Raw genomic sequence first — 26,509 nt, 5'->3', positions numbered from 1 at the left:
GGCGTGTGTCTGGTGGTGAAGTCCATCAGGAAGTAGGGAAGAGAGGTGAAGGAGGAGGTGGCTTATCTGCACAGCATCTGGGAGCACGAGGACTTTATTAACAGGATAACATCTGGCATAGAGGATGCTTGCCAACTACCAACGACAACAGCAGCACCAAAGGAGGAAGGAGGACTGGCTGCTCACCCCCTTGGGCAGTAGGGTGTGTTCCACCCCATCCAACCATTGAGAGAAAGAACCAGTATACTGTACTTGCAATAGGAGGTGAGGAGCAGACCCCAGTGGCTGAAGAGGGCCCACCTGCTCCCAAGACTGGGAGGTTCATGGCCACTGCACCTAAGAGAAGGATGTGTAGGGTGCTGGTGGTCAGAGACTCCCTTCTGAGGGGGATAAAACCATCCGTCTGCCAACCTGACGATGTCCCTGCATGCACGTTGCCTGCCGGGAGCCCAGATCTGAGGTGTTATGGAAAGGTTTTCGAGGCTCTGGGTAATAATGAAACTGCCAGGTATGACCCTGAGCAGATTAGCAGTGAGTACAGGTCTCTGGGAGCAAGGGTGAAGTGGTTGCGGGAGAGGGGGCACAGATTGTGTTCTCATCCATCTTCCAATTAAGGGTAAGGACCTATTCAACTCCAGGATGGACATATGGCTGCACAGATGGTGTTAACAGTAAAGCTTCAACCTCTGACTATGAGATGCTGTTCCAGGAAGGAGGTATTCTGGAAAGACATGGGGGTCTACCCGATGAAGGGAAAAAGCATTGGGGGGGCGGGGGTGGAGAGAACAGAGAGATGTGAAAAATTACAATAGTGTCTAGAAGCAGCAAAAGGAAATTAGTGGGAGAATACACTCAACATCTTGGATGTCTATACACAAGTGCAAGGAGTATGGTGAATACACAGGAAGAACTGCAAGTATTAGTTCATAATTAAGTCATAATTTAGCACCATAGAGACTCGGTCGGATACATCTCATGATTGGAATATTGTTATAGAGGAGTACGCTTGTTCAGGAAAGACAGGCAGGATAAAAAGGGAAGAGGTGAAGCAAGAATACATACACTTGTTCTGAGCTCCAGAAGGTGGTGATATGCAAATCAGTTCAAAGTCTCAGGGTAAAGATAAAAGGGGGGGAAATAGGGGTGATGTCATGGCAACGATTATTATAGGCCACCAACTCAGGTAGAGGCATTTCTAGAACAAATATTGGAAATATGCAAAACACAAACCTGGTAGTAATGACGGACTTTTAACTACCTCACACATCTGTTGGAAAAGTAATACACCAAAAGTAAAATATCCAGTAAGTTACTGCAACGTGTTGGGAACAGTTTTTTTTGTTTCAGAGAGTGGAGGAAGTAAACATGGGGGTTTTATGCTGACAAACAGGAAGGAACTGGTTGTGAATCTGAAAGCTGAAGGCATTTTGGGGCAAGTGATCATGAAATTAGAGATTTCACAAGTCTAAGGAAAGGAAGGAGTGACAGCAGCAGAATAATAAGGACAATAGATTTCAAAAAAAGAGAAGGTTACTCATCTTGTGCAGTAACTGAGGTTCTTCGAGATGCGTCCCCCCATGGGTACTCCACTTCAGGTGTCGGTGCATCCCACACTGCTGATCTGAGATTTTCAGTAGCAGTGCCAGGTTGGGATGCGTGTGTGCAGTAGCTGTCTCGCAGTGCTGTTGGCACTTCATCTAGTGCCCTCGTGTCCCAACCCCCTCAATTCCATCTCTAACATAGAGTCCTTACTGTGAACTCCAAAGCAGAGGGGAGGAGGATGCGTAGTGGAGCACCCATAAGGGGAAACATCTCGAAGAACCTCAGTTACTGCAAACAGTGAGTAACTTTCTCTTCTTCTTCGAGTGATGTCCCTGGGGGTGCTCCACTTCAAGTGAATGTAGAGCAGTGCCTTCCATGAGGAAGGAAGTGACTTCAGAGTGGAGTTTATTGCTGAGGCTAGTATAGTGAGGCCTAGTCGTGTGTCTGAGCTTGAACTGAGCGTAATTGCATAGTGGTTCGTGAATGTGCGTTCAGAGGCCCACGTGTCCGCTGTGCAGATGTCTAAAATGGGAACATTATCTACCTCCATAGCATTCCTGCACAAATTTCTTGTTGTGTGGGTTCCGATGCCCGGAGGGGCTTCAGTGTAGTGAATAGCACATATGATACCCATTTAGATAATCTTTGCGTCGATATGGCAGAGCTCTTCAATCGTTCTGTTGTTGACACAGAGCATCAAGGTGACTTTCGAAAGCGCTTCATCCTGTCCAGATAAAACACCAAGGCACAGTGCACATCCAATGTGTGCAGGACCGCCTCTTGAGCGCTGGTGTGGTTTTTGATGGAATGTAGGCAAGTGAATTGGTTGGTCGAGGTGGAACGAAGACAATATTTTGGGCATAAACTTAGAACACATCCTAAGTGTCACTTTATCCTTGAAGAATATTGTATATGGGTGTGAGCCATGAGAGCCCCTTGCTCCCTGACTCTTCACACCAATGTAATGGCAACTAGGAATGCCACTTTCCTAGATAAGTGAAATAAACAGCATGTGGCTAATGGTTCAAAAGGGGCTCTGGTTAGACTTCTAAGAATCAGATTTAGGTCCCATGCAGGCAGGGGTTCTTGGATGTCTGGGTACATATTCTGTATGCTTAGTAATTGGGTGAGCGAATACTGACATTCCGTCTATCTGTTGATGGAAAACTGTGATGGCAGCGAGGTAAACTCCGAGCCCTGAGTTCTTTAAGGTCAATAAATAATCTAGGATTAGTGGAAGTGGTGCCCGGCTTGCAGATATTTGTTTGTTCTGGCACCACAGGAAGAATCTTTTCCATTTTTGGAGGTAAGTAGAACGTGTGTTGTGTTTTCTGCTGTTTATTAACACTTGTTTTACTTGCTCTGAGCAGGTTAGTTCATCGTGGTGCAGCCATGAAGGAGCCATGTCTTCAGGTGAACTTTCTCCAGGTCCAGATGGAGGACTTGACAGTCGTCCTGAAAAATAAGATTCTGTAGGAAAAAGAGAGTGAAAGGTGTGCAGGTTGCCATGTAAGGGAACCATTTCTGTCTGGGCCATGTTGGTACAATGAGTATTATTTTGCCCTGTCGGTTCGTATTTCATGCATCACTCTGGAGATTAGACGTATCAGTGGGAATGCGTATAGAAGAGGAGCATTCCATTTGATGAGGAAAGCATCCCCCAGGTATCATGCTCCTAGTCCTGCTCATGAGCAAAACTTTGGGCATTTCTTGTTCATTGATGTTGTGAACAGGTCTGTGTGTGGGGGGATCCCCACATGTGAAATATATGTAGCGTTAAGTCATCGTTCAGTTCCCATTCGTGCTCTTGGGAAAACTGTCTGCTTAAAGTGTCTGCCATCATGTTCAGTCAGCCCAGGAGGGATGCTGCTGTAACAGATGTGTTTTATGCACCAGTTCCATAGTTTTAAGGCCTTCTTGCATAAGGAGTGGAAACATGCCCCACCTGAAGGTTTATATAGAACATACACACAATGTTGTCCATCAAGACCCTTATCGTTTTGCCTCATAAACTGGGGAGGAAATGTAGGCGCACGTTGCAGACTGCAGGTAATTCAAGCAGGTTGATGTGTAAGAGTGTTTCCGTGGGGGGCTACTTGCCTTGGATTGTATGTTGGGTTAGGTGAGCTTCCCATCCAATCAGTGAGGCATCTGCTGTAATTTGTATGGATGGCAGATCCTGTTGAAACGGGATGCTTGAGCAAACTTTTATTGGGTTTGTCCACCCTCACAGTGAATGTGGAGTCGTTTGTGTAGGCTGTGCTTTCGTGGAATATATACCCAGTTCAGCCGCCCTTGAAGTCGGCGTAGGTGCAGTCTGGTGTGTTTTAACAGAAGGGGTGGCCACCACATATCCCAGGAGTTGTAGGCAGGTGTGTGCAGACACCCATGGGCTATCTGAGACCACCGATATGAGGGAGGTCATCACTGTGAATCAGGGCATCGGCAGCGATGCTTTGGCCTCCACTGAGTCCAGGTGTGCTTCTATGAAGTCCAATTGTTGTACTGGAGTTAGGGCAGATTTCTTTCTGTTGATTTGTAGCCCTAGCGAGTGAAAAGAGATGGTCTGTCGAGTGATGTGTAATATTTCCATCTGGGTAGGGCCTTTGAGTAGGCAATCGTCTAAGTACGGGAATACCAGTATTCGCTGTCTGCGCAAGTGAGTAGCTACCACCACTAGGGTTTTGGTAAAGACTCGTGGGGCTGTTGACAGTCCGAATGGTAGTACTCTGCACTGGAAGTGATCTTGTCCCACTAAGAATCATAGGAATCATCTGTGAGCAGCATGGATGGTAATGTGAAAATAAGCACCTTGTTGGTTGAGGGCGGAGAACCAGTCCCCCTCTTCGAGCACAGGGATGATAGAATTCAGTGTGACCATTTTGAATCTGTGGGTACGCACAAATTTGTTGAGTTTTCTGAGATCGAGTATGGGTCGCCAACCTCCGTTTTTCTTTTGAGTCAGGAAATAATGGGAATAAAATCCCTTCCCTCTGTGTTGTGTTGGACGGCCCCTAATTGTAGAAGGTGATGTACTTCTTGTCTCAACAGGTGCTAATGAGAAGGATCCCTGAAGGAGGACAGGGAAGAGGGATGGGTAGGTGGGATGGAAATAAATGGGATGGTATAACCCCTTCGGATGATCTCCAAAACCCGATGGTCCATGGGGACAGTGGACCACATATGGTAAAATGGTCAAAGCCGATCACCAAAGATTTGGGTTGCGTGTTCTTGTGGCGCTGGTTGTCAAGGGAGGTCGCTCAGACCCTTGACCAACGCTTCAAAATTGCATCTTGTTTGGTGATAAATATTATTTAAAAAGTTGACCGGTTAACCAATTAAAGAGAAAGGGAATGGGGCTGCTCTGGCCAGCAGGCGCAAAACCCAGGGCTGCTCCTGGGGTTGACTGGCTGGCGCAGTCTGAGGCTCCGGCCAGCAAGGGCTGCGTTCGGTTAGTGTGGCCCGTGGCTCCAGCCAGGGCTGCGACTGGGGTTGGCCGGCCACCGTGGCCTGCGGGGCTGGGCTTGGCCGGCCAGTGCAGCTGGGGCTATGCTGGCTCACCCAGGCCTCGGGTTTAATGGTTAAGATGGGTTAACCGGTAAGACTAAAGCTTACTGGTTAACTTGTTTACTGTTTTACATCCCTACTGGCTAGGCAGTAATATCGCTGAAAAAGAACTGGGAGCTATAATGGATAGCAAATTGAATGAGTCAATGTGATGCAGTTGCGAAAAAAGGCCAATATTCCAGAATGTCTTAATAGCAGTACTGCAGGTAAGACACAGGAGGTAACTGAGCCGCACTTGCCACCGGCACAGCCTTATCTCTAGTACGGTGTCCAATTCTGGATGCCACACTTTAGGAAAGATGTTGATAAACTGGAAAGAGTCCAGAGCAGAGCAACTAAAAAAATAAATACTGACCTATTCGGAAAGGTTAAAAAACACAGGCATGGTTAGTGTTGAGAAAAGACGACTCAGGGGTGACCTGATAATCTTCAAATATGTTAAGGGCTTTTATAAAAGGGTGGCGATCTATTTGTTCTCCATGTCCACTGAAGGTAGACAGGACAAGAATTAATGGTCTTAATCTACAACCAGGGACATTTAGGTTAGATATTAGGAAAAACTTTCTGATTATAAGTGTAGCTAAGCTCTGGAATAGGTTTCCAAGAGAGGCTGTGGAATCCCATCATTGGAGGTTTTTAAGAAGAGATTGAATCAACTCCTGTCAGGGATGGTCTGATCCCACCTCAATGCAGGGGACTGGACTTGATGACTTTGAGGTTCCATCTAGACCTACATTTCTATGATAAGGAGTAAGGCAGTCTCTAAGCTAGCCAGGACCCAAAATACTTATGATTTTAGTTATCAAAAGCTACCCCTTGAATTGCATCTGGAAATGACTTGGAAACCAGCGCATACTTCAAAAATTAACAAGTCTTCTGCATCTATCACTGCCAAGGAAGCCAATCCTGCATTAGCTGAAGCTTCTGAGTGGTTGTCAAGGGCAGTCCATGTAAAGTGTATTTGTAGTAATCTGGCCGACACAAAGGTCTGGACAACAGTGTCAAGACCCACATTAAAGGGGGAAGGGAAGATCACAGCCTTCTGCTAAAAACTCTTTGCTTAAGAAAATTCTTTAACTCCAGGAGGACCCGTAAATTTCGAGCCAAGGACAAATACAGTGCTTACTCTCGAACAACAAGGACTGACACCAAACCTGTTGCACCTTCTAGATCTTCCACCATACTTGCCAACATCCTTCTCATCTGCTCTGTGCAAAGCTTCATCTAACTTACTCTCATCCACCAGTTCAAGGACTAGATACTGGGGAAACAGCTAAACTGCACGGCTTGGGTCTGACTGAAGAGACAGGCCTGTCTATTGATGGCACCACAGTCCAAACCATTTCATTCTCTGCCCTTCTGGCATCATGGATGCATTGAACAGAAGGGAAGCCATGTAAACACCCTTGGGGCAGATAAGCAATTACCCAACCCCACTATTTGGGGTGGGGCTTCAGAGGAGAGAACGGAGTAACTGAAGTTTAATTCCACCCACTCAAGTCACTTACACCTCATAGGTCAACACTGAAAGTTGCTGACACCTGGCCTCGTCCATCATTAGCAGTAATCTATCAGGCCCAACACAACAGGGCAGCGTAGGTTATGGGAAGTCATAGGGCTAAAAGCAAGGCAAAATTAAATGTGAGTTATTGATTGAGGCCTCTGTAGAGAGAGTCCCATCCAGCTGGGCTCTGCAGGTACAGAAGATGACAGGCTGATAGAGCTTGGATAGGCTTTGACATCTTAGTCATAATTTTAGAACAACTAATCAATGTCAAATCCCTTCTACGCCTCTTACAGCTCCCCCGCCACTCCCAAAGAGTCTTTAACGTCCCATCATTCCAGGTTACTTCCCAGGCAGATCAACAGGAAGCAGTCACGTGGTAATGCCAATCCATCCACAGAAACCTCTCTGCATAAGCTATGGTTGGCTCTTGGGACGGGGAGGACCCACAATAATACTCAGAGCATGCCAGTCCTACTGCTCCACTTACACCCTTCCCAAAAAGTGATGGTTAGCAATGGCCAAAGTGCTCAGACTTGATGCCGCAAACGCACAGCTCCAAACCCTACATGCTCCAGTACCGTGGTGTCAGGCACAGAGTCTTAAGCATGCAAAGCTGGGCAGGAAATCTCAAGAAAAGGCTCTCAAGAAGTGCCCTTACTTCTAGTAGGGCAGGAAAAAGCGCAGTAGTCTCTCCCAAGGCATCAGCAAGTGCTCCCCCAGCTGAGGTTAGTCAGGGCAGGTATGGGAGAAAGTGAAAGAAAGTTAATTATGCTTTGGCAAAGCTCATTAAATGCTCACACAAGGCGTTGGGTGAAGTTGGCGATGTTTTACTTAATGCAAAATTGATTTGCTTAACTTTGGACCTATTCAGCGCAGTGAAAAACCCAGCAGGACAGGCTCAGACATATGACCTATTTTTACCTTCATCACTGCTCTCTTTGGGGCCTGTTTCTTCCAAACCCAAGCCAAACAGATCAGAGTCATTTTTCAGCTTGAAGGAGTGGATTGTAGGCTTCATGGGCTGAGGAGGCTTTGCTAACGAGGTGTCTTCATCTGAGATGTCAGAGGGGTCTTCTCGGACTGGGAATTCACCCTAGAGAATGAAAGTAGACATATCATGGACCCAATCTCAGCTACCAAGGAGTCTAAACTGATTGCTCAAGCAAAAGCCCCATCTCCCCTCTACCTAGGATAGATTTCTGCTCTCTAAAGGGGAGTTGGGGGGTGGTGGTAGAATGGAGGTATTTTCAAGAAGCTGTCACAGTTTCATCCAAAGGGCAGTTCTACCTATTTCATGCCATGATGGAACTGCCTAGACAGCACTGGAACTGTAGCTCTGGTGTGAAATGCCCTGTGGTGCTTAACATTTGTACTCAAAAGGCCAGCCTCTTGGTGCTGTGGGGTTAAACATGAGTCCCAGATACATCAGGCTTACCAATTGCACTAACAGGCACCGCCATCCTGGAAAACCTTCAAATACAATGGACTCGAACCTATATTGTGCCCTGGCAGAGTCACAGAGGGGAATCCATGCCATCCTGGGGTCAAAAGGCAGCACATATCCAGGGGAAACATTTCATGGGGCTGGAGCAAACCCCCTCTGCTCAAGGAAAGAGGGAGCTGCATCTCCCATGATACAGAGGCTAAAAGCTGGGAAATTGCAGGGGCCAGGTAAAGCCTCAGAAGGCTCCTCTCACCCTGCAGCTGTGCCCTGATCCTGGAGGACAGACATCTCACCATGTTTGCCACTTGACACTTAAGGAGTTAACTTATTTCCTTTACAGTATTCTTAGCACTAGTCCAAACATGACCTGCCTCTCTTGCTGAGCTGCCTTTCCGACTCTGTATGCAGCCCTCCCCGTTAGTGGAAGGGGCACAGCTTCTTTCACTGCTCAACCTGACCAACACATTGTGCACTGAAGAAGCGTTCTTCTATGGAGGGGTATCTCCCTGACGCCACTACAATGCGGCGCTTCCCAGCAAATCCTGCTGTCTAATCAGGTACCAGAAGTCATAACCTTGCTCAGAAAGCCACTGTTTTTACAGTGAAATACTTGGAACAGTGAGCATTGGCCACACTAAGAGAACAGAGTGTTACTGAATGAGGCCAGTATGACACATGGCCAACGTCATGGACAAACTAGGACAGGTTTCAGAGTAACAGCCGTGTTAGTCTGTATTCGCAAAAAGAAAAGGAGGACTTGTGGCACCTTAGAGACGAACCAATTTATTTGAGCATAAGCTTTCGTGAGCTACAGCTCACTTCATCGGATGCATACACTAGGATAGTGACTCTCCCCACACAATCATGATGTGACATCAAACCAACTCTACAGGAGCCCTCTACAGTTACTGACTCAGTATACAGTACTTTGTCTGCAAGCATAGGGGCTTCTTTACACAGTCAATCATGGCTAGTTGTTTCTGTACAGATGAGCCTAATGGTTCTAACTGTGGACTATCTAAGGCAGGGACATCCAGAGTTTGCTCATGTAAAGGCCACAACAGGGAACTGCTAGGATCTCTAAGAATTCACTGACTTCTCTCATCTTTAATATGAAGGAAGGCCCAGGGGAGATGCCAGGTCCTCTCTGATCTGGGCAGTCTTTTGCAGGTTGCATCTATGTTAAAGTTGAGCAGCTGCAACCTATCTTGGGAATGTCGTGGATATGCTATGGATACTCCAACTTTAGCTGTATGTTGGATTGCCCCTCTATAATGGCATTTGGGGCTTCAATAGACTTTGCCAAGCAAAGGAAGGATTCAACACAACTTCACCATGGCTTTTCGATTCTTGTGTTAAAAACAGGGAACTGTGTGCACACATTCACTCTCCCTCCCTCCTCTTTCCCCATTCTCCCCCCCTCCCCCAACCTTTAGTACACGAAGATCCAGATAAAAAATCCTCAGCATTTGGGTTTCATACTTTCCATGTGGCTGCTTGAGCTCAGAGTTTATCTACAGTTACTGAAAATAATCTGTATTAGGGCTGTCGATTAATTGCAGTTAACTCACACAATTAATTCAAAAAAATTAACTGTGATAAAAAAAATCAATCGCCATTAGTCACACTGTTAAACAACAGAATACCAATTTAAATTTATTAAATTTTTTGGATTTTTTCTACATTTTCAAATATATTGATTTCTATTACAACAAAGAATACGAAGTGTACACTGCTCACTTTACATTATAATTTTTATTACAAATATTTGCACTGTAAAAATGATACACAAAAATAGTATTTTTCAGTTCACCTCATACAAGTACTGTAGTGCGATCTCTTTATCATGAAAGTGTAACTTACAAATGTAGTTTTTTTTGTTACATAACTGCACTCAAACAAAACAATGTAAAACTTCAGAGCCTACAAATGCGCTCAGTCCTACTTCTTGTTCAGCCAGTTGTTAAGACAAACAAGTTTGTTTACATTTACAGGAGATACTGCTGACTGCTTCTTATTTACAATGTCACCTGAACGTGAGAACAGGCGTTCACATGGCACTTTTGTACCTTGCAATGCTGGTTATTTATGTGCCAGATATACTAAATATTCGTATGCCCCTTCATGCTTCGGCCACCATTCCGGAGGACATGCTTCTGTGCTGATCATGATTGTTAAAAAAAATGCATTCATTAAATTTTTGACTAAACTCCTTGGGGGAGAATTCTATGTCCCCTGCTCTGTTTTACACGTGCATTCTGCCATGTACTTCATGTTCTAGCAGTCGTGGATGATGACCCAGCACATGTTCATTTTAAGAACACTTTTGCTGTAGATTTGACAAAATGCAGAGAAGGCACCAGTGTGAGATTTCTAAGGATAGATACAGCACTTGACCCAAGGTTTAAGTATCTGAAGTGCCTTCCAAAATCTGAGAGGGACGAGGTGTGGAGCACGCTTTCAGATGTCTTAAAAGAGCAACACTCCGATGCGGAAACTACAGAACCCGAACCACCAAAAGAAAATCAACTTTCTGCTGCTGGCATCTGACTCAGATAATGAAAGTGAACATGCGTCGGCCCACTCTGCTTTGGATCATTATCGAGTAGAACCTGCCATCAGCATGGATGCATATATTCTGGAATGGTGGTTGAAGCATGAAGGGACATATGAATCTTTTGTGCATCTGCCACATAAAGGGATAGCTCAGTGGTTTGAGTATTGGCCTGCTAAATCCAGGGTTGTGAGTTCAATCCTTGAGGGGGGCCATTTAGGGATCTGGGGCAAAAATTGGGGATTGGTCCTGCTTTGAGCAGGGGGTTGCACTAGATGACCTGCTGAGGTCCCTTCCAACCCTGGTATTCTATGATAAATATCTTGCGATGCCGGCTACAACAGTGCCATGCAAACACTTACTCTCACTTTCAGGTGACATTGTAAACAAGACACGGGCAGCATTATCTCCTGAAAATTGTAACCAAACTTGTTTGTCTGAGCGATTGGCTGACGTAGGATTGAGTGAACTTTTAGATACTAAAATTTTACATTGTTTTATTTTTGAATGCAGTTATTTTTTGTACATAATTCTACATTTGTAAACTTCAACTTTCATATAAAGAGATTGCACTACAGTACTTCTATTAGGTGAATTGAAAAACACTATTTCTTTTGTTTTTTACAATGCAAATATTTGCAATCGAAAATAAATATAAAGCAAGCACTGTACACTTTGTATTCTGTGTTGTAATTGAAATCAATCTATTGGAAAATATGTAGAAAACATCCAAAAATATTTAAATAAATGGTATTCTATTATTGTTTAATGGTGCGATTAATTGTGATTAATTTTTTTAATCGCTTGACAGCCCTACTCTGTATACTTAAAAATACAACTGAGAGACGCTACCATTCGGCTTCAACAATGAGAAGAACATTAGTGGCCTGTGTTTGAACAATAATGCTCTTCAGATGGTTTAACCCTTGTCTTGCAGCTGGCGCTCTTGGGATACTTGGAGATCAGACAAGATCACTCCATTGCTGCTTCTAGGCTGTGCTAGAAAGCAGTGACGCATGCATGTTATTTACCACTTTCTTCCTTTGGCTGTCAGACTCCTCGCTTTCAAAGTCCGGGTCATCCATCACAAATGAAAGCATCTGGGTGGCTATCGGTCCCTCCTGATCACTGTCAGACTCCTCAGGCTTTTCTTCTTTGCTCCCCTTCAGTTTGGAAGCCGAGTCCTTGTTCTGGGACATGGTCCTTTGTGCCTGGACTGATGCTGTCTCTGTAGGAGCAGCAGCTCCAGTGGCTGGCAGATCGATGGGGAGCTTTGGGCTGCTGTGTTTCTCAGATCCAGAATGGGGAGGTAAGCTGCCTGGAGGCTTCTGGTCAGGTGCTTTGGTGGAAGCTGCTTCCTTTTGTGGTTTAACTGAATTTTTGGAAGACCTTTAAAAAAGGTAACAAGTTGTCAGCTACAACTCTGTAACAACCACAAAAGGGTGAGCTTGGAGCCCTCCCATCATATCCCAGCTAAGTGCAGGCCCACTAAGTCACAAGGAGCCAGGTGTGGTGGAAACAAAGAGGGAAATGTCCACCTTGGATCCATGAGGAGTGGTCCCACCACACAATTAAGCTGCCCCAATGGGCTGTTTCAGAAGGTCAGACCGCTAGAGTAAGGAAGATATTGGAATCTGCCAGACTCCACCAGGGACACTGGAATGTTAATGTTTGACTAATACTTTTCTCCATTACAATTGAGGCCTCCCTGATCATATGGAAAGGGGGAAGCATAACTAGTTGATTTTGTTAGAAATCAGTTTCATATAGACAAATATTTCCTTATTCAGATCCTCCCAAAGAGGCAGCACTCGAAGGGATAGAGGAACGTTGATTAAAAGCGCGGGATTTATACAGTCACAGTCTTAGCAAGTTGGAACCCCTGGCTTTCATCCTATGACCTCATGCCAAATCCCTTCTCCTGCATGAAGGAAAGGAGGACTTGTGGCACCTTAGAGACCAGGACTAACTGTGAGCCCTCGGGAGACAGGAGGTATCTTAACACAACATGCATTATCTTTCTTATGACACTCAGATAGTGACAGTGTTTGAGGAAAACCAAGAGGCTCCACCTCTTTCCTGTACTCTTCCATGTCTACTCCCCTTATCTCTCACACTGAACAAGTGAAACAAAGTGACTAATAGTAACTAATCAGTTAGCGGAACCTATTCTAGGGGATTTCTCTCATCTACACCTAAGCAGTGATGAGACTCTATAGGTTTTATACTAGCACTCAGACCCTGGAAATCTTTCTGGCAGTAAGCCAAATGCTGAAAGATAGCCCAGACATCCCTGAGGACACAAATACTTGAGATCAATGCACTTGCTTGTGGGCAAAGCCCTGTTGCATTATTTATATGACGGCACACTTCCTATTCCATGCAATTTACACCATATTCTGTGGGCTCCAATCTCCAGCAAGAGCAGCAATGCCATTCCCCCATGCCAAAGTGCTGCTTGTTTTGGTGCACAGAGAGGGCATCACAAGCGCCGTCTGTGCCCTAAGCAATGAGTCTTGAGACCCACCCACACCCACTATGAAAAAGTGCTCAACGGCTTACCCAGCTCCTCTTGTTCAAATTTTGGAAGAAGGCTGGGCCACTCCCTCATGAAGAGCGGCTCACACTCTGTGGAAGGATTGCTTGATATGACAAATCAAGTTAGCCCTTTGGCTCCATTTGTGTTACAATTTCATCCAAACTGAATAAACTGGATGGTGATCAGTAATACTACTATGCACTTCCATAGCACCTTCCATCAGAGAATCTGTAGTTTGTGAACTGTTGCAAAGTTGGCCTCAGTTGGTGAGGCACAGATAACCCCATTTTACAGCTAGGGAAACAGGCTCAGTGAGATTAAGTGAGCTGGTTAAGGCCACAGTGAGTCAGTGGCAGGACTGAAAAAAGACCTACATCTCCCAACTCCCAGTTTCATACTTTAGCTAGTAGACTATACTCCTTCATACCATTGTGTCTTGTAGTCAATGTCAATGTCTTCATCAGCCACGACGGTGACCATAGCATCCTCCATTTCTGCCTCCTCCTCACTTGACAAAGTAATATTTTTGCTTGGTACAAGTTCTGTTGCCAATGAGGGTTTGCTGGGCACTTTGTCATCTAGATCCAGATCATCTTGGAAACCAGCTACCATGGGATTCCCTCCAAGAGCCTCCCCATCACTGTAAGATACAGAAGTGTTAAACAGAACCCCTCAGGGTGCATTCAGATGCATACACTCCTACTTCTAGAATGCAAACGAAGCACTGGTGTTCCAGACTAATGCAACCTGAGTTCTAGGATCTCTTCCCTACCTTAATGGAGGGCCATCTGTGGTTAGTCCGGGTCATCTGAAGATACCAGTGTCCTATTTGACCGTGCACTCCCTGACCTGCCATAGAGCTCAGGCAGTATCTGATCACCAGAGCCAGAGGCCTGGCACAGCCCAAGTTCCACACTGGATTATAACATGGGGAGTGTGGTGGGGCAGCAAGTAGTGGTCAGTACAACCAAGATCTTGGGTGAGACCTCACAGCTGCAGAACATCTTTGTGCCTCAGCGAGGACTTTACGGGAACATTTCCCGAACACTGTGCACGGTATGAGTTAATTAAAAACCAACAGGAATCGCATGCCTTAATCCCCATGTCCTGTGATTCAGAAATATCCCATATTGTCACAGTGGCAGGAATATACCTTCAGCTTTTAGCTCCTCTGTGTTAATTCTATTCTATAGTGCTCCCTGAAGTAGGCAGCTACCCAGACACTATAACAATGCTTAACATTCCCCAAATTAAATTAACCTAAGGACACATTTTAGAGTGTAAGAGCCCTTAAGGCTCCCTTGACTGAACAGGGTTATGGATTCTGAGACATCTTGATAGGGAGTTTCACTGCAGAATTATAAACTGGGAATTCTTGGCTTGATTTCCCAAGGACCTGCCATATTAATGCTTTCCTCAAGATTTGCTCACGTCAGGAATACAGATTATTTTCACAATTCAGACCCAGGAGACTTTATATCCCCTTTCCTTATCCTGCCTGCTTTCTCTATTAAGTAGTTTTTATTCAGAGAGGATCATTTGCTTTTGATAAATGGATGTATTATGTTGGTGTCCAAACCACATAGAACATTCACCTTCCTTTTAATGACTTGTTAAAGATTTCACAAACTCATCTCATTAGCTTCCAAATACAAAAAATAACATTTATGGCATGTGATGGTTAACACTTCAGAGGGTTAAAGGAAGGCACTGGGACTCCTCCTCAGGTGGGAGGGATAGCTCAGTGGTTTGAGCATTGGCCTGCTAAACCCAGGGTTGTGAGTACAATCCTTGAGGGGGCCATTTAGGGATCTGGGGCAAAAATTGGGGACTGGTCCTGCTTTGAGCAGGGGGTTGGACCAGATGACCTCCTGAGGTCCCTTCCAACCCTGATAGTCTATGATTCTATGACTGACTAATCGTCCCTCAAGCTTCAGACCTGGTTTTCTAGTTGGTGTCTATCATCACTCTGACCCCCCCGGCCAATGCCCAGCAGGACACTGACCAGCTGTGGAGGGTGGAAACTGCCACACGTGCTTGCTAAAGGAACATGACGTTCAAAGGACTTTAGTTGATTCCATTTCTACTCACCCAGCCATTTTTTTTTTTTTTTTTTTTTTTTTTACAGACTATCATTCTCAAGTGAATGGTCTCAGGAATTTGTACCTTTACCAACTGAGTGTGTATGATGGAGAGAGCTCATTTCAAATTTGACACTGCGGTAAGTGTTGATTTCAACTGACCATTTGCCTAGATCATCATGCAACATTCAGGTTTTACATGCAATCCCCTTGGGGATTCCTCTGCCTCCCTTCTGGAGTGCTAAAGAGATCCTCTGCTTTCTAAACACTACAGCCACCAATGCTCCAGCTGAGGGAGGCTGCCCAGGATTCCTTCTAGAGCCCAACACTGCTGCTGCCACGATGAACCAAAGAGGTGTTGACTGCTGAGCATTAGGGACATGTTGCCCCCCAGGCTGAGTGGGTTGCCACTGCAGCCCTCACAGCCCACACCAGACTCATGAACAAGAGAGAACTGGCTCCTGAACCCTGATCTCCCATATAAGAGGGCACAGCCTCATCCCAGGCTCACCCCACAAAAACGAACTAAAACATGACACTGGGGGAAAGGGAGGGAGGGGTGTTAAAAAGAGGTTTCTGGGGATTAAAAAGAATGTGAGTGAATTTCCCTTAAATGTCTTAGAAACAATGCTGCAGGTGGCTTTATTTTAAAATGCTATTGGTGGCGTGACATGCTCTAGAAACCTCACTCTCTAGATTATAGTACTGTCTTGAATATACAGCAGTAGCTTAATTAATGCAACTATAGCTATCACCTGCTGTTAGTGCAATTATCTTCCCACCAATCAGCACACACACTAGACTTAGGCACGGATCTTTAAAATGTCCTCAGTCTGGATAGAAAGAACATGTACACGCACAGGTGAACAAAGTGGCTCATCCCCACATGCAGCATATATGTAAAGAGACTGACTGCCTCCATCACTAGCTTCTACACAAATCTCCTAGCTGCAGCTTAAACAGCAAAACAATGAAGTGAAAATACATCAGGAAAAACACTGCTGCAATACAAACAAGGTCCGACAATGCAAAATTAGTATCACCTTGTGGCACTGACTCGCGGGTTGGAAGGAACTCGCAAAGAATGCAAAAATAAGCATACTGCACCAGTCTCAACAGCCTGCCAAACCTGCATTAATCCTGCGCTACTGTGGTCCCCAATATGCGCACCCAGCACCAAAGAAGTAGGAGATTTAAGGTAAACCCTGCTGACATGACGCCAAAGAACATGCTAGGTGAGGCCCCCCATACTGAGGCTCAGTGGCATATAGGGCAAACTCCATTTCAAATCCTGAGTGTACTGCTTTCAGTTCAGAAGAAACGGAGCAGCCTTAGCTCTCTCCCTAATGTACCTTCCCCTACAGAGAGGCTGAACAAACTCCTCCTGCCACTTTAATTTAGGAGCTAGAGAAACAGAGGGGAAGGAACTAAAATCTAGTTCAGCAAGGAAGCTGGAGGGAACTTGTGCTGTGGGAGAGGGGTGGTATGAGCATGCGCCAGGGCAAGGGGAGGCTCCACAGTGTGAAGGAAACCCTGTCCTCAGTTCCCCTCACTTGCACTCTCAACACAGCTGGGTGACACTACCGAAACAGCTGTCCATGGAGGTGTATATGGGGGGGAGTGGGGAGGGCAAGAAAACGACTGGGACGACAGACAAGTTCAGAGTGATGCAGATTTAAGGATATAGAAAGATAACTAGATGGTTAGTAAAGATAAAAGTCTAGTGAGGTGGTGAAAACAGATCCACAGCTTCACACAGAACTCACCTTTCTAATCCTGTATCCCACCCATAAGCATAACTTAACTACTTCCGGCAAGGCCAGGAACAGAGAAGAAATGGGGACGTCTATTCTGAGTCTGATAAGCTTCTTTAATACCCTTCAAATACATCTTAGCACAGTGCATCAGACTAAGGATAAGCCAGGCAAGCCCTGTGACCGGGAAATAAGAAATATAACTGTCTCAATGAGCTGCTCAAGGAACATATATTTCAAGAGTTCTCCCTATACACTGCAGGACAGAAAACAGGCCTTAAAAAAACCAACAACAACAAAAATGGAACTTGGGACACATAATCCCATAAGTCTTCAAAGACTTGTCCTTGTGCTTGTTGTTAGCCATGTGATTCCAATTTACTTTAAAGAGGAATTACATAGCTCAGCCGTTCTCAGCTTGTGGTCTGTGAACAACCCACAGTCCTCCCATGGGGCTGGCTCACTTCCAGCAGCTAGGCCACATTTCAAGACTGCTAAAGTACACAAATATATTGCTCTAATATGACTTTTCCATGTCAGTAATTGGTGCAGTGGCCAAAGGGATATTATGGAATCACAAGGGGACGGAAGGGGTCCACAAAGCATAACATGGTCAACACTGAAATCATTTGAGAATCCGTGATATAGCAAAAACCATGTAGCATCCTAATGCCAGTTTGATGTTGCTGCTGCCTCTTCAGTTCATGGAGCAGGTCCTCAAAGAATCAATCCTGAAGCACTTAGAGGAGAGGAAAGTGATCAGGAACAGTCAGCATGGATTCACCAAGGGAAGGTCATGCCTGACTAATCTAATCGCCTTCTATGATGAGATTACTGGTTCTGTGGATGAAGGGAAAAGCAGTGGATGTATTGTTTCTTGACTTTAGCAAAGCTTTTGACACAGTCTCCCACAGTATTCTTGTCAGCAAGTTAAAGAAGTACGGGCTGGATGAATGCACTATAAGGTGGGTAGAAAGTTGGCTAGATTGTCAGGCTCAACAGTAGTGATCAATGGCTCCATGTCTAGTTGGCAGCCGGTGTCAAGTGGAGTGCCCCAGGGGTCGGTCCTGGGGCTGGTTTTGTTCAATATCTTCATAAATGATCTGGAGGATGGTGTGGATTGCACTCTCAGCAAATTTGCGGATGATACTAAACTGGGAGGAATGGTAGATACGATGGAGGGCAGGGATAGGATACAGAGGGACCTAGACAAATTGGAGGATTGGGCCAAAAGAAATCTGATGAGGTTCAATAAGGATAAGTGCAGGGTCCTGCACTTAGGACAGAAGAACGCAATGCACAGCTACAGACTAGGGACCGAATGGCTAGGCAGCAGTTCTGCGGAAAAGGACCTAGGGGTTACAGGGGACGAGAAGCTGGATATGAGTCAGCAGTGTGCCTTTGTTGCCAAGAAGGCCAATGGCATTTTGGGATGTATAAGTAGGGGCATAGCGAGCAGATCAAGGGACGTGATCGTCCCCCTCTATTCGACATTGGTGAGGCCTCATCTGGAGTACTGTGTCCAGTTTTGGGCCCCACACTACAAGAAAGATGTGGATAAATTGGAAAGAGTCCAGCGGATTGAGTTCAATCCTTGAGGGGGCCATTTAGGGATCTGGGGCAAAAATTGAGGATTGGTCCTGCTTTGAGCAGGGGGTTGGACAAGATGATCTCCTGAGGTCTCTTCCAACCCTGATATTCTATGATTCTATGAAGGGCAACAAAAATGATTAGGGGTCTGGAACACATGACTTCTGAGGAGAGGCTGAGGGAACTGGGATTGTTTAGTCTGCAGAAGAGAAGAATGAGGGGGGATTTGACAGCTGCTTTCAACTACCTGAGAGGTGGTTCCAGAGAGGATGGTTCTAGACTATTCTCAGTGGTAGAAGAGGACTGGACAAGGAGTAATGGTCTCAAGTTGCAGTGGGGGAGGTTTAGGTTGGATATTAGGAAAAACTTTTTCACTAGGAGGGTGGTGAAACACTGGAATGCGTTGCCTAGGGAGGTGGTGGAATCTCCTTTCTTAGAAGTTTTTAAGGTCAGGCTTGACAAAGCCCTGGCTGGGATGATTTAATTAGGGATTGGTCCTGCTTTTGAGCAGGGGGTTGGACTAGATGACCTCCTGAGGTCCCTTCCAACCATGATATTCTATGATATGATTCTATAGCACAGAAAGAAAACATGTCAAGGCAAAGCAAAAGTGTTCTTCTGAATGAAGTCACCACACTAGTAAGTCTCATGAAGGGCTCAATTACAAGAAATCCTACTCCACTGTATCTAGGATGGGCATCTAAAGGTTATGCCTACATTAGCACTTTTGTCAGTAAAAAAATGGTTACCTACCTTCTCATAACTGTTGTTCTTTGAGATGTGTTGCTCATGTCCATTCCAAGTAGGCGTATGCATGCTGCGTGCACAGTCACCGGAAGGTTTTTCCCCTAGCGGTACCTGTCAGGTCAGCCAGGGCGCCCCGTGAAATCACGCCTTCAAGGCGCTGCATATAGGGCCCTGCTGCCTCTTCAGTTCCTTCTTGCCGGAGGCACCATTAGAGGGGAAGGTGGATGGGCCTTGGAATGGACATGAGCAACATATCTCTAAGAAAAATAGGTATGAGAAGCTAGGTAACCGTTTTTGATTCTTCTAGTGCTTGCTCATGTCAATCCCAAGTAGGTGACTCCCAAGCAGACCACTGGAGGAGGGATCAGAGCTCATAGGTCAGCGTTCACTGACTGAAGCACCGCTCTGCCGAAAACTGCATCATCCCTGGCATGCTGGATGATGGCATAATGCGAAGTGATGGTGTGGCTCGACAACCAGGTCACTGCCCTGCAAATCTCTTGTATAGGGACTTGTGCCAGGAATGTGGCCAAGGAGGCCTGCACCCTTGTAGAATGCGCTGTTAGCGTTGGGGCTGGTACTTTTGCCAGGTCATAACAAGTCCGAATGTAGGACATAATCCACAGCGAAATTCTTTGGGACGATACTGGGAGGCCCTTCATCCTGTCTGCTATCGCGAATAGATGGTTAGACTTCCAGAATGGTTTTGTCCTTTCAATATAGAAGGCCAGAGCCTGCCTCACATCCAGGGAATGGAGTCTTTGTTCCCTGCTGTTAGCGTGTGGCTTAGGGCAAAACACTGGGAGGAAGATGTCCTGACTTGTGTAAAATTGAGATACCACCTTTGGCAAGAAGGCTGGATGAGGCCGCAACTGGACCATGTCCTTATAAAAGGCCCTGTATGGAGGTTCAGATGTCAAGGCTTTGATCCCAGACACCCTCCTGACTGAAGTTATTGCCACCAGAAATGCTACTTTCCACAAGAGGTAGAGGACTGAGTATGTTGGTAAGGGCTCGAAGGGAGGTCCCATTAACCTGGAGAGCACCAGGTTAAGATCCCATGTTGGTATCGGATGGCGGACAGGAGAATATACCCTGTCCAGGCCCTTGAGAAAATGACTTACCATCAGGCTAGCAAAGACCAATCGACTATCCACCCCTGGGTGGAATACCAACATGGCTGCCAGGTGAACCTTTACAGATGACACCACCAGATCTGACTGCATCCAGTGCAGTAGATAGTCTAAGATGAAGGGTACTGATGCTTGAGTTGGAGACGTGCCCCTTTGTGTTGCCCAGATCGAAAATCTCTTCCACTTAGCTAAGTAAGTAGCTCTAGTGGACGGCTTTTGGCTGCTGAGGAGGACATCTCTGACATGGGGTTTAGTCATGAAGCTTCCATGCTGTGAAGTGGAGAGATTCAAGGTTGAGGTGCTGGAAGTGACCATGGTCTTGGGTGATCGGAGTGGCTACTGACAGTTCCAGGAGTGATGCGTACCAGTGTTGGCGGGGCCAGGCAGGTGCTATTAGAATGACAGACGCCCTGTCCCTTCTGATCTTGAGCAGGGCCTCGTGAATGAGCAGAAAGGGTGGGAAACGCATAGAACAGATGGTCCTTCCCAGGGAGAGGAAACATCTGTGGTTGAGCCCAGGCTGTGATTCAGGAAGGTGCAAAACTACTGATACTTCCTGTTTGTTTTCTTTGTGAACAGGTCCACCTGGGGAATTCCCCACTGTTGGAAGATGCTGTTCATGATGTCCGAGCAAATGGACCACTCGTGGCCATGGAATGATCTGCTGAGATGGTCCGCCAGCTTGAAGGCTTCCTGGCACAGAGGGGAGGAGCATGCTCCACCTTGTCTGTTTTATATAAAATATCGCTGTTGTACTGTCCGTCATGACTGATCCAATCCTACCTGGAGGGCAGATGTGTAAGGTTTGAGAGGCTAAGCGAACCACCTTCAACTCTCTGATGCTGATATGGAGCAAGACTTCTGTTTGGGACCAGAGGCCTTGCGTCCTGAGCTAAGTTCCCGCTAAGCCATGCAGCAGCCTTTCAAGGGCTGCGGCGGGGAGAGGCACCTCTCCCGCAGCCCCGACCTGCCGTGGCGGCTTTGGGACTGGGGCCGCAGGAGAGGTACCTTTCCCAGCCGCTGCGGCTCTAGGGCGGGGGCCGAGTTTGTGTTTTGCATTCCAGCCCTTCACTCTCTCTAACTCAAATCAAAGCCCAGCTGAAGCCAGAGTTCCTACTGTTCCTGTTTCACTAAGTTTTGAAAGGACAGTTTCCTCATGGAACCCATCAAGCAGCCCCAGGTTCAAACAAAAGGGTCACAACAAACCCTTTCAGCAAAGCTGGCCTGAGCTTGAGGTTTGTAACAAAACTTAGATCCAGGAGAGTCGTGTACAGTTTTGCCTTTGCTGTGAATACTTCCCCCAGCACATCAGCACATCTCTCATGTTGTTTACCAGTGTCAAAATGGTATTATGGGTATGGACACTTCTTACAGCTGCTGAAAATTTTAACAGTTTTCTTACCGAGGGAGTGAAATCTTGCTGTCCATTGCACTGGTGTAAATCCAGTGTAACTGCATTAATATCCATTGTGTGACTAAATGCTGAATTTGGCCCATAGTCTGTTATTCAGCTGTGAAATTTTCTGCTTGATATTAATCCCAGAAGAACCCAAGTCTTCCTCTTGAGCAGAGGCTACTGGGGGAGAGGTGCCTCTCCCCACCACAGCAGGTCCGGGGCTGCTGTGGTGAGAGAGGGCTGGGGGAGACCTCTCTCCCCGCCACAGTCCTGGGGCAGCCTGCACCCCAAATCCCTCATCCCCAGCCCAGACCCGCAGCCAGAGCCCTCACCCCCCCACACACCCCAACCCTCTGCCCCAGCCCTGAGCCTCCTCCCACAATCTGAACCCCTCAGTCCCACCCCCACCACACATCACCTCTCACCATGGACAAGTGCCCTCTATTGTTCTTGTGCCTCTTGTGAGGCGCTGGTGAGTGCGAGCAGTGCCGTGTTGCTGTCATGGACTTTGGCGCTGTGGAGTGATGGTGCTGAGGGTTTCTATGCATAGAGTCCTTCCTCATTCCCATAGCTTCTCTAATGGAGGCCGGCATGCTCTGCATGGAGGTGCTGGGTGCCGTGTCCTGCTGGCCTGGAGCCAGTTGGGGATGAAGAACTGCCTCCATAAGGAGCTGCTTGAGCCTGAAGTTCCTTCCCTTTTTAGTTCTAGGGCAGAACCCTTTGCAGATCCTGCAACAAAACTGTTTGATGTGCTTCCCCCAGGCACTTTAGACAGGAGTCGTGGAGATTGCCCTTTGGCATGGGCTTGTTGCAGGTCCCGCACGGTTTAAACCCTAGGGATCAAGGCATGCCCAAAACCCGAAGAGGGGAACGAACTGTGTTTGGGGGACCCGCAAACACTAACTAGTTACTAACTAACTACAACTAATACTAACTATTTAAATATTTACAGATTGAAGATACAAAAATAACTAGAGGAAATGCTTGCTGAAGCAAGAGAGACACTCAGCTCCAACAATCATTACTGGCGGTAAGAAGGAACTGGGGAGGCAGAGGGTCAGCAGGGACCTATATGCGGCGACTTGAAGGCGCGATTCCAGGGTGCACCCAGGCCGACACGATGGGTACTGCTAGGGGAAAAACCTTCCGATGACTGTGCACTTGGCACGCACCCACCTACTTAAGCAAACACTTGAAGAACGTATGTGAAAAACACGCCCTCCTGACCGACGTAAGTTACACCAACAGAAGCGCTGGTGTGGACAGCGCAATGTCGGTAGGAGATGCTCTCCCACCAACATAGCTACCATTGCTCGTTGGGGATCGTTTAATTATGTCGACGGGAGAGCTCTCTCATCAGCATAAAGCGGCTACATGGGAGATCTTACAGCAACACCACTGCATGGTCTCTACTATAGACATGGAAGCATGTCCTCTGGAATGGCGGCTGAAGCATGAAGGGGCATACGAATGTTTGGCATATCTGGCACATAAGTACCTTGCAATGCCAGCTACAAAAGTGCCATGTGAATGCCTGTTCTGACTTTCAAGTGACATTTTAAAAAAGAAGCAGGCAGCACCATCTCCTATAAATGTAAACAAACTTGTTTGAGTGATTTGCTGAACAAGAAGTAAGACTGAGTGGACTTGTCGGCTCTAAAGTTTTACATTGTTTTAGAGTGCAATTATGTTACAAAAAAATGGACATCTGTAAGTTGCACTTTCATGATAAAGAATGCACTACAGTACTTACATGAGATGAACTGAAAAATACTATTTCTTTTATCATTTTTATAGTGCAAACATTTGTAATAAAAAATATAAAGTGAGCAGTGTACACTTTGTATTCTATGTTGTAATTAAAATCAATATATATGAAAATATAGAAAAACATCCAAAATATTTAATACATTTCAATTGGTATTCTTTTGTTTAACAGTGCGATTAAAGCTGCAATTAATCACAATGACTCTGTTTGAATTAACTGCATGAGTTAACTGCGCTTAATCGACAGCTCTATTTGTAACAGACGCTTCCAAGTGAGACTCTCGGGTAAAGTCACACAGTGACACAGCCTTTCAGTTTTGGAGCACGATCAAAGCCAGAAACAAAATTAGGCTGCAACGCAGCTTTCTGGCATTCGAAGGGTGTCAGGAAGAACAATGCTTGGCAATGACAAACTCTTCCTGCCAATGCAGTAAATGGGATTCTTCAAGCATCTGCTGCCAGGGCAATTTACAGAAGAGCAGCAACAGTTTAATATCGAGAGCTAACATAGAGGCCAATAGTAGAAGAGGCTAGAAAGCAATCAGGGAGAAGTGCAGGGGGGGATGGGATTTGGAAAGTATATAATTCACTCTCAACCACTGCTTCCATCATTGGCTCTGGATGACAGTAAATTCCTGAGTGGAGTTCAAGGTAGTGGTTCTAAGCGGTTTTGGGACCTGGCTAATGGGAGAGAGACCCAACCTATCTTCCTGTGAGCGATACTATAATTACGGCTAGCAGACGTGCTCGAGTTGGCAGCCTCTCCAATTTAACAGGGATAGGTGTTGCTAGCAGGGCATGCTGCAACCCATTTGATTTCTTGGGTGTTCAGGAAAGGAAGAGAAAGTGTCAGAGGTGAGGTTACCTTACTGGGATACATACACACTCTTTTGGAGTTTGCACTCTGTGTAGCATACTGTGTGTATTAAGACCATAAGGCCCTAGAGAACGCTGAGGAGTCACACATGATCCCTCAGTCACGCAGACTGCACTTCCGAGTGCTATTTCTATCCCACTCCTCTTCCCCCACCCCCAGTTCCTGTCCTCCTTACCTGTCGCTTTCACTGGGGTCCTTAGTCCTAGTTATCCCCTTGTCTCTCTGAGGGATTGGATCTTCCAGAAAGCTGCGGTCCAGGCTGTCATCGGGAATAAAGTCCTCCACACTCTGCACTTTTGCAGGGACTTCACTGGGGGGAGTAGTAGCAGCATCTGTAGATGGAACAGTGATCAGGTAACACACAACAGAACAGTTTGGCACAATTGGCGCAGCTGATGTGGCAGAGAATTTACTCCTCTAAGCATCTCAAATGCATGCTTCTCTAGCATGCAGAGGGTCACTTCTGTGTGCAGACGTGTAGCAAACACCACAACAGTCTTCGACATTTGCTGTGTAGCAGAAGGAATGCAACAGGCCATTCAGATCAAACCACTGCTTCGCATGAAGGTAGCCATGAGCGGCCTTTTGGCTACTGCTGGTTTAGCATGTACCAAGCTCAACTTATCTTTTCCTCCTTAAAACTCACCTATGCCACTATAACCTACAGAGTGCTGCCAGCTGATAACAGGGGTTGTGATTACAGCCAGGACTGGCTTTTTACACCTATGAACTGTGCACAAAGCTAGTCCATGTTAAAACTCCCGGTTACTGTTCCCTTGCCTTTCACCCGGCTTTTTCGCACACATGATTTTGTCATTTAAATTGTAAACCTTTCGGGGCAAGGACTGTCACTTACTCTATCTTTGTAAGCTACCTAGCAAGAGGCCTCCAACAGATCAATGCCCCTAGGTGTTACGTAAAATAAGAGTTACTTTAATAGGTCTTATTTGTGGAGCAATCTTTACTCTTCTCCTAGGTTAATCTTCATCCCAGATTCTTAACACAAAGAAAAGCAGTTCTCAAACAGATATGAAAAGTGTGACTATTTGCACTTTTGTTTGCAGCATCCTTTAAGATGAACAATGACTTTTCCTGATTGCCCTAGTGCAAGTTTTCCTAAAGGAGCAGAGCCTAACGTGGCTTTTTGTTCACTTTCTTGCTTGGGTAACAGCATCACTGACATCAGGGAATAACTTAAAAAAAAAAAGTTACTGCTGCAGAACATGTATGTGTAGCTCAAACTTTCTTTTGCAGATCTTATAAAAACACACTGGCTTTCTGAAAGTTACTCTGACAAAACAATGGATAAAAAGGTTATAACACTGGGGTTGGACTGTGTCCATTTTTCTTAGTGAACCCATTGCCTCTCTGCATTCAGTTCTATGTGATTTCATTTCCAGTGTAAATTGTGAAGGAGACTGGCCACATCTTGCTGTTCATTTGCATTTTCACTTTTTTGTTTCTTTGGACAAAGCATAAAAAGACCTGCAGATCAGGAGTTTCCAACTTTCCTCCTTTCTCCCTATTTCCTGCTTCCAGGGAACCGGCACAGGTAAGAAGAGTTATAAAATTGCAATTGGTGGGTTTTGTCACAACTTATAATAGATCCAGGAGATAAGACATCATGTACAGAATTAAAACTGAACTTGAGTGTGCATTTTGAGCGCCTCCCCCTTTCTGTGGGTGTCTTGATAGCTTTATGAACTCCTTAAAGTGACAGTTTGAAGGAGGAGGTTATTTAGTAAAGGGTGACTCAAACCCCTGTCATGCTAATAATCGCTAGGCAGTGGCAGCTCCATTCAGCTTTGTAGGTAAAGTGAATGTAATGGGCAAATTAAGGTCTAGCTCAGTAGAAATGAAAGCAAAGAACAAATAGATATAAACTGGTCATCAGGAAGTTTAGACTTAAAATTAGACGAAGGTTTCTAACCTTCAGAGGAGTGAAGTTCTGGAATAGCCTTCCAAGGGGAGCAGTGGAGATAAAAGACATAACTGGCTTCAACACTAAGCT

The 26,509-nt window shown here is 45.8% G+C and overlaps 1 protein-coding gene across 3 annotated transcripts in view; it reads right to left on the bottom strand.

Moving 5' to 3' along the window:
• The window catches only part of RABL6 (RAB, member RAS oncogene family like 6), a 111,895-nt gene that overhangs the window by 5,165 nt on the left and 80,221 nt on the right, over window positions 1-26,509 (bottom strand). For all 3 annotated transcript variants that reach the window (XM_084650523.1, XM_084650524.1, XM_084650525.1), the window contains 4 exons: window positions 24,674-24,830; window positions 13,581-13,793; window positions 11,646-12,003; window positions 7,538-7,709 (listed from right to left, as the gene is read on the bottom strand). In XM_084650523.1, the coding sequence (XP_084506649.1) occupies window positions 7,538-7,709; window positions 11,646-12,003; window positions 13,581-13,793; window positions 24,674-24,830 (900 nt within the window). The remainder of the gene's footprint in view (window positions 1-7,537; window positions 7,710-11,645; window positions 12,004-13,580; window positions 13,794-24,673; window positions 24,831-26,509) is intronic.

This window comes from Lepidochelys olivacea (assembly GCF_965140295.1).
Source record: "Lepidochelys olivacea isolate rLepOli2 genome assembly, chromosome: 16".
In the NCBI taxonomy this organism is placed as follows: Eukaryota; Metazoa; Chordata; order Testudines; family Cheloniidae; genus Lepidochelys; species Lepidochelys olivacea.
This window is presented reverse-complemented; position numbering and strand designations above follow the sequence as displayed.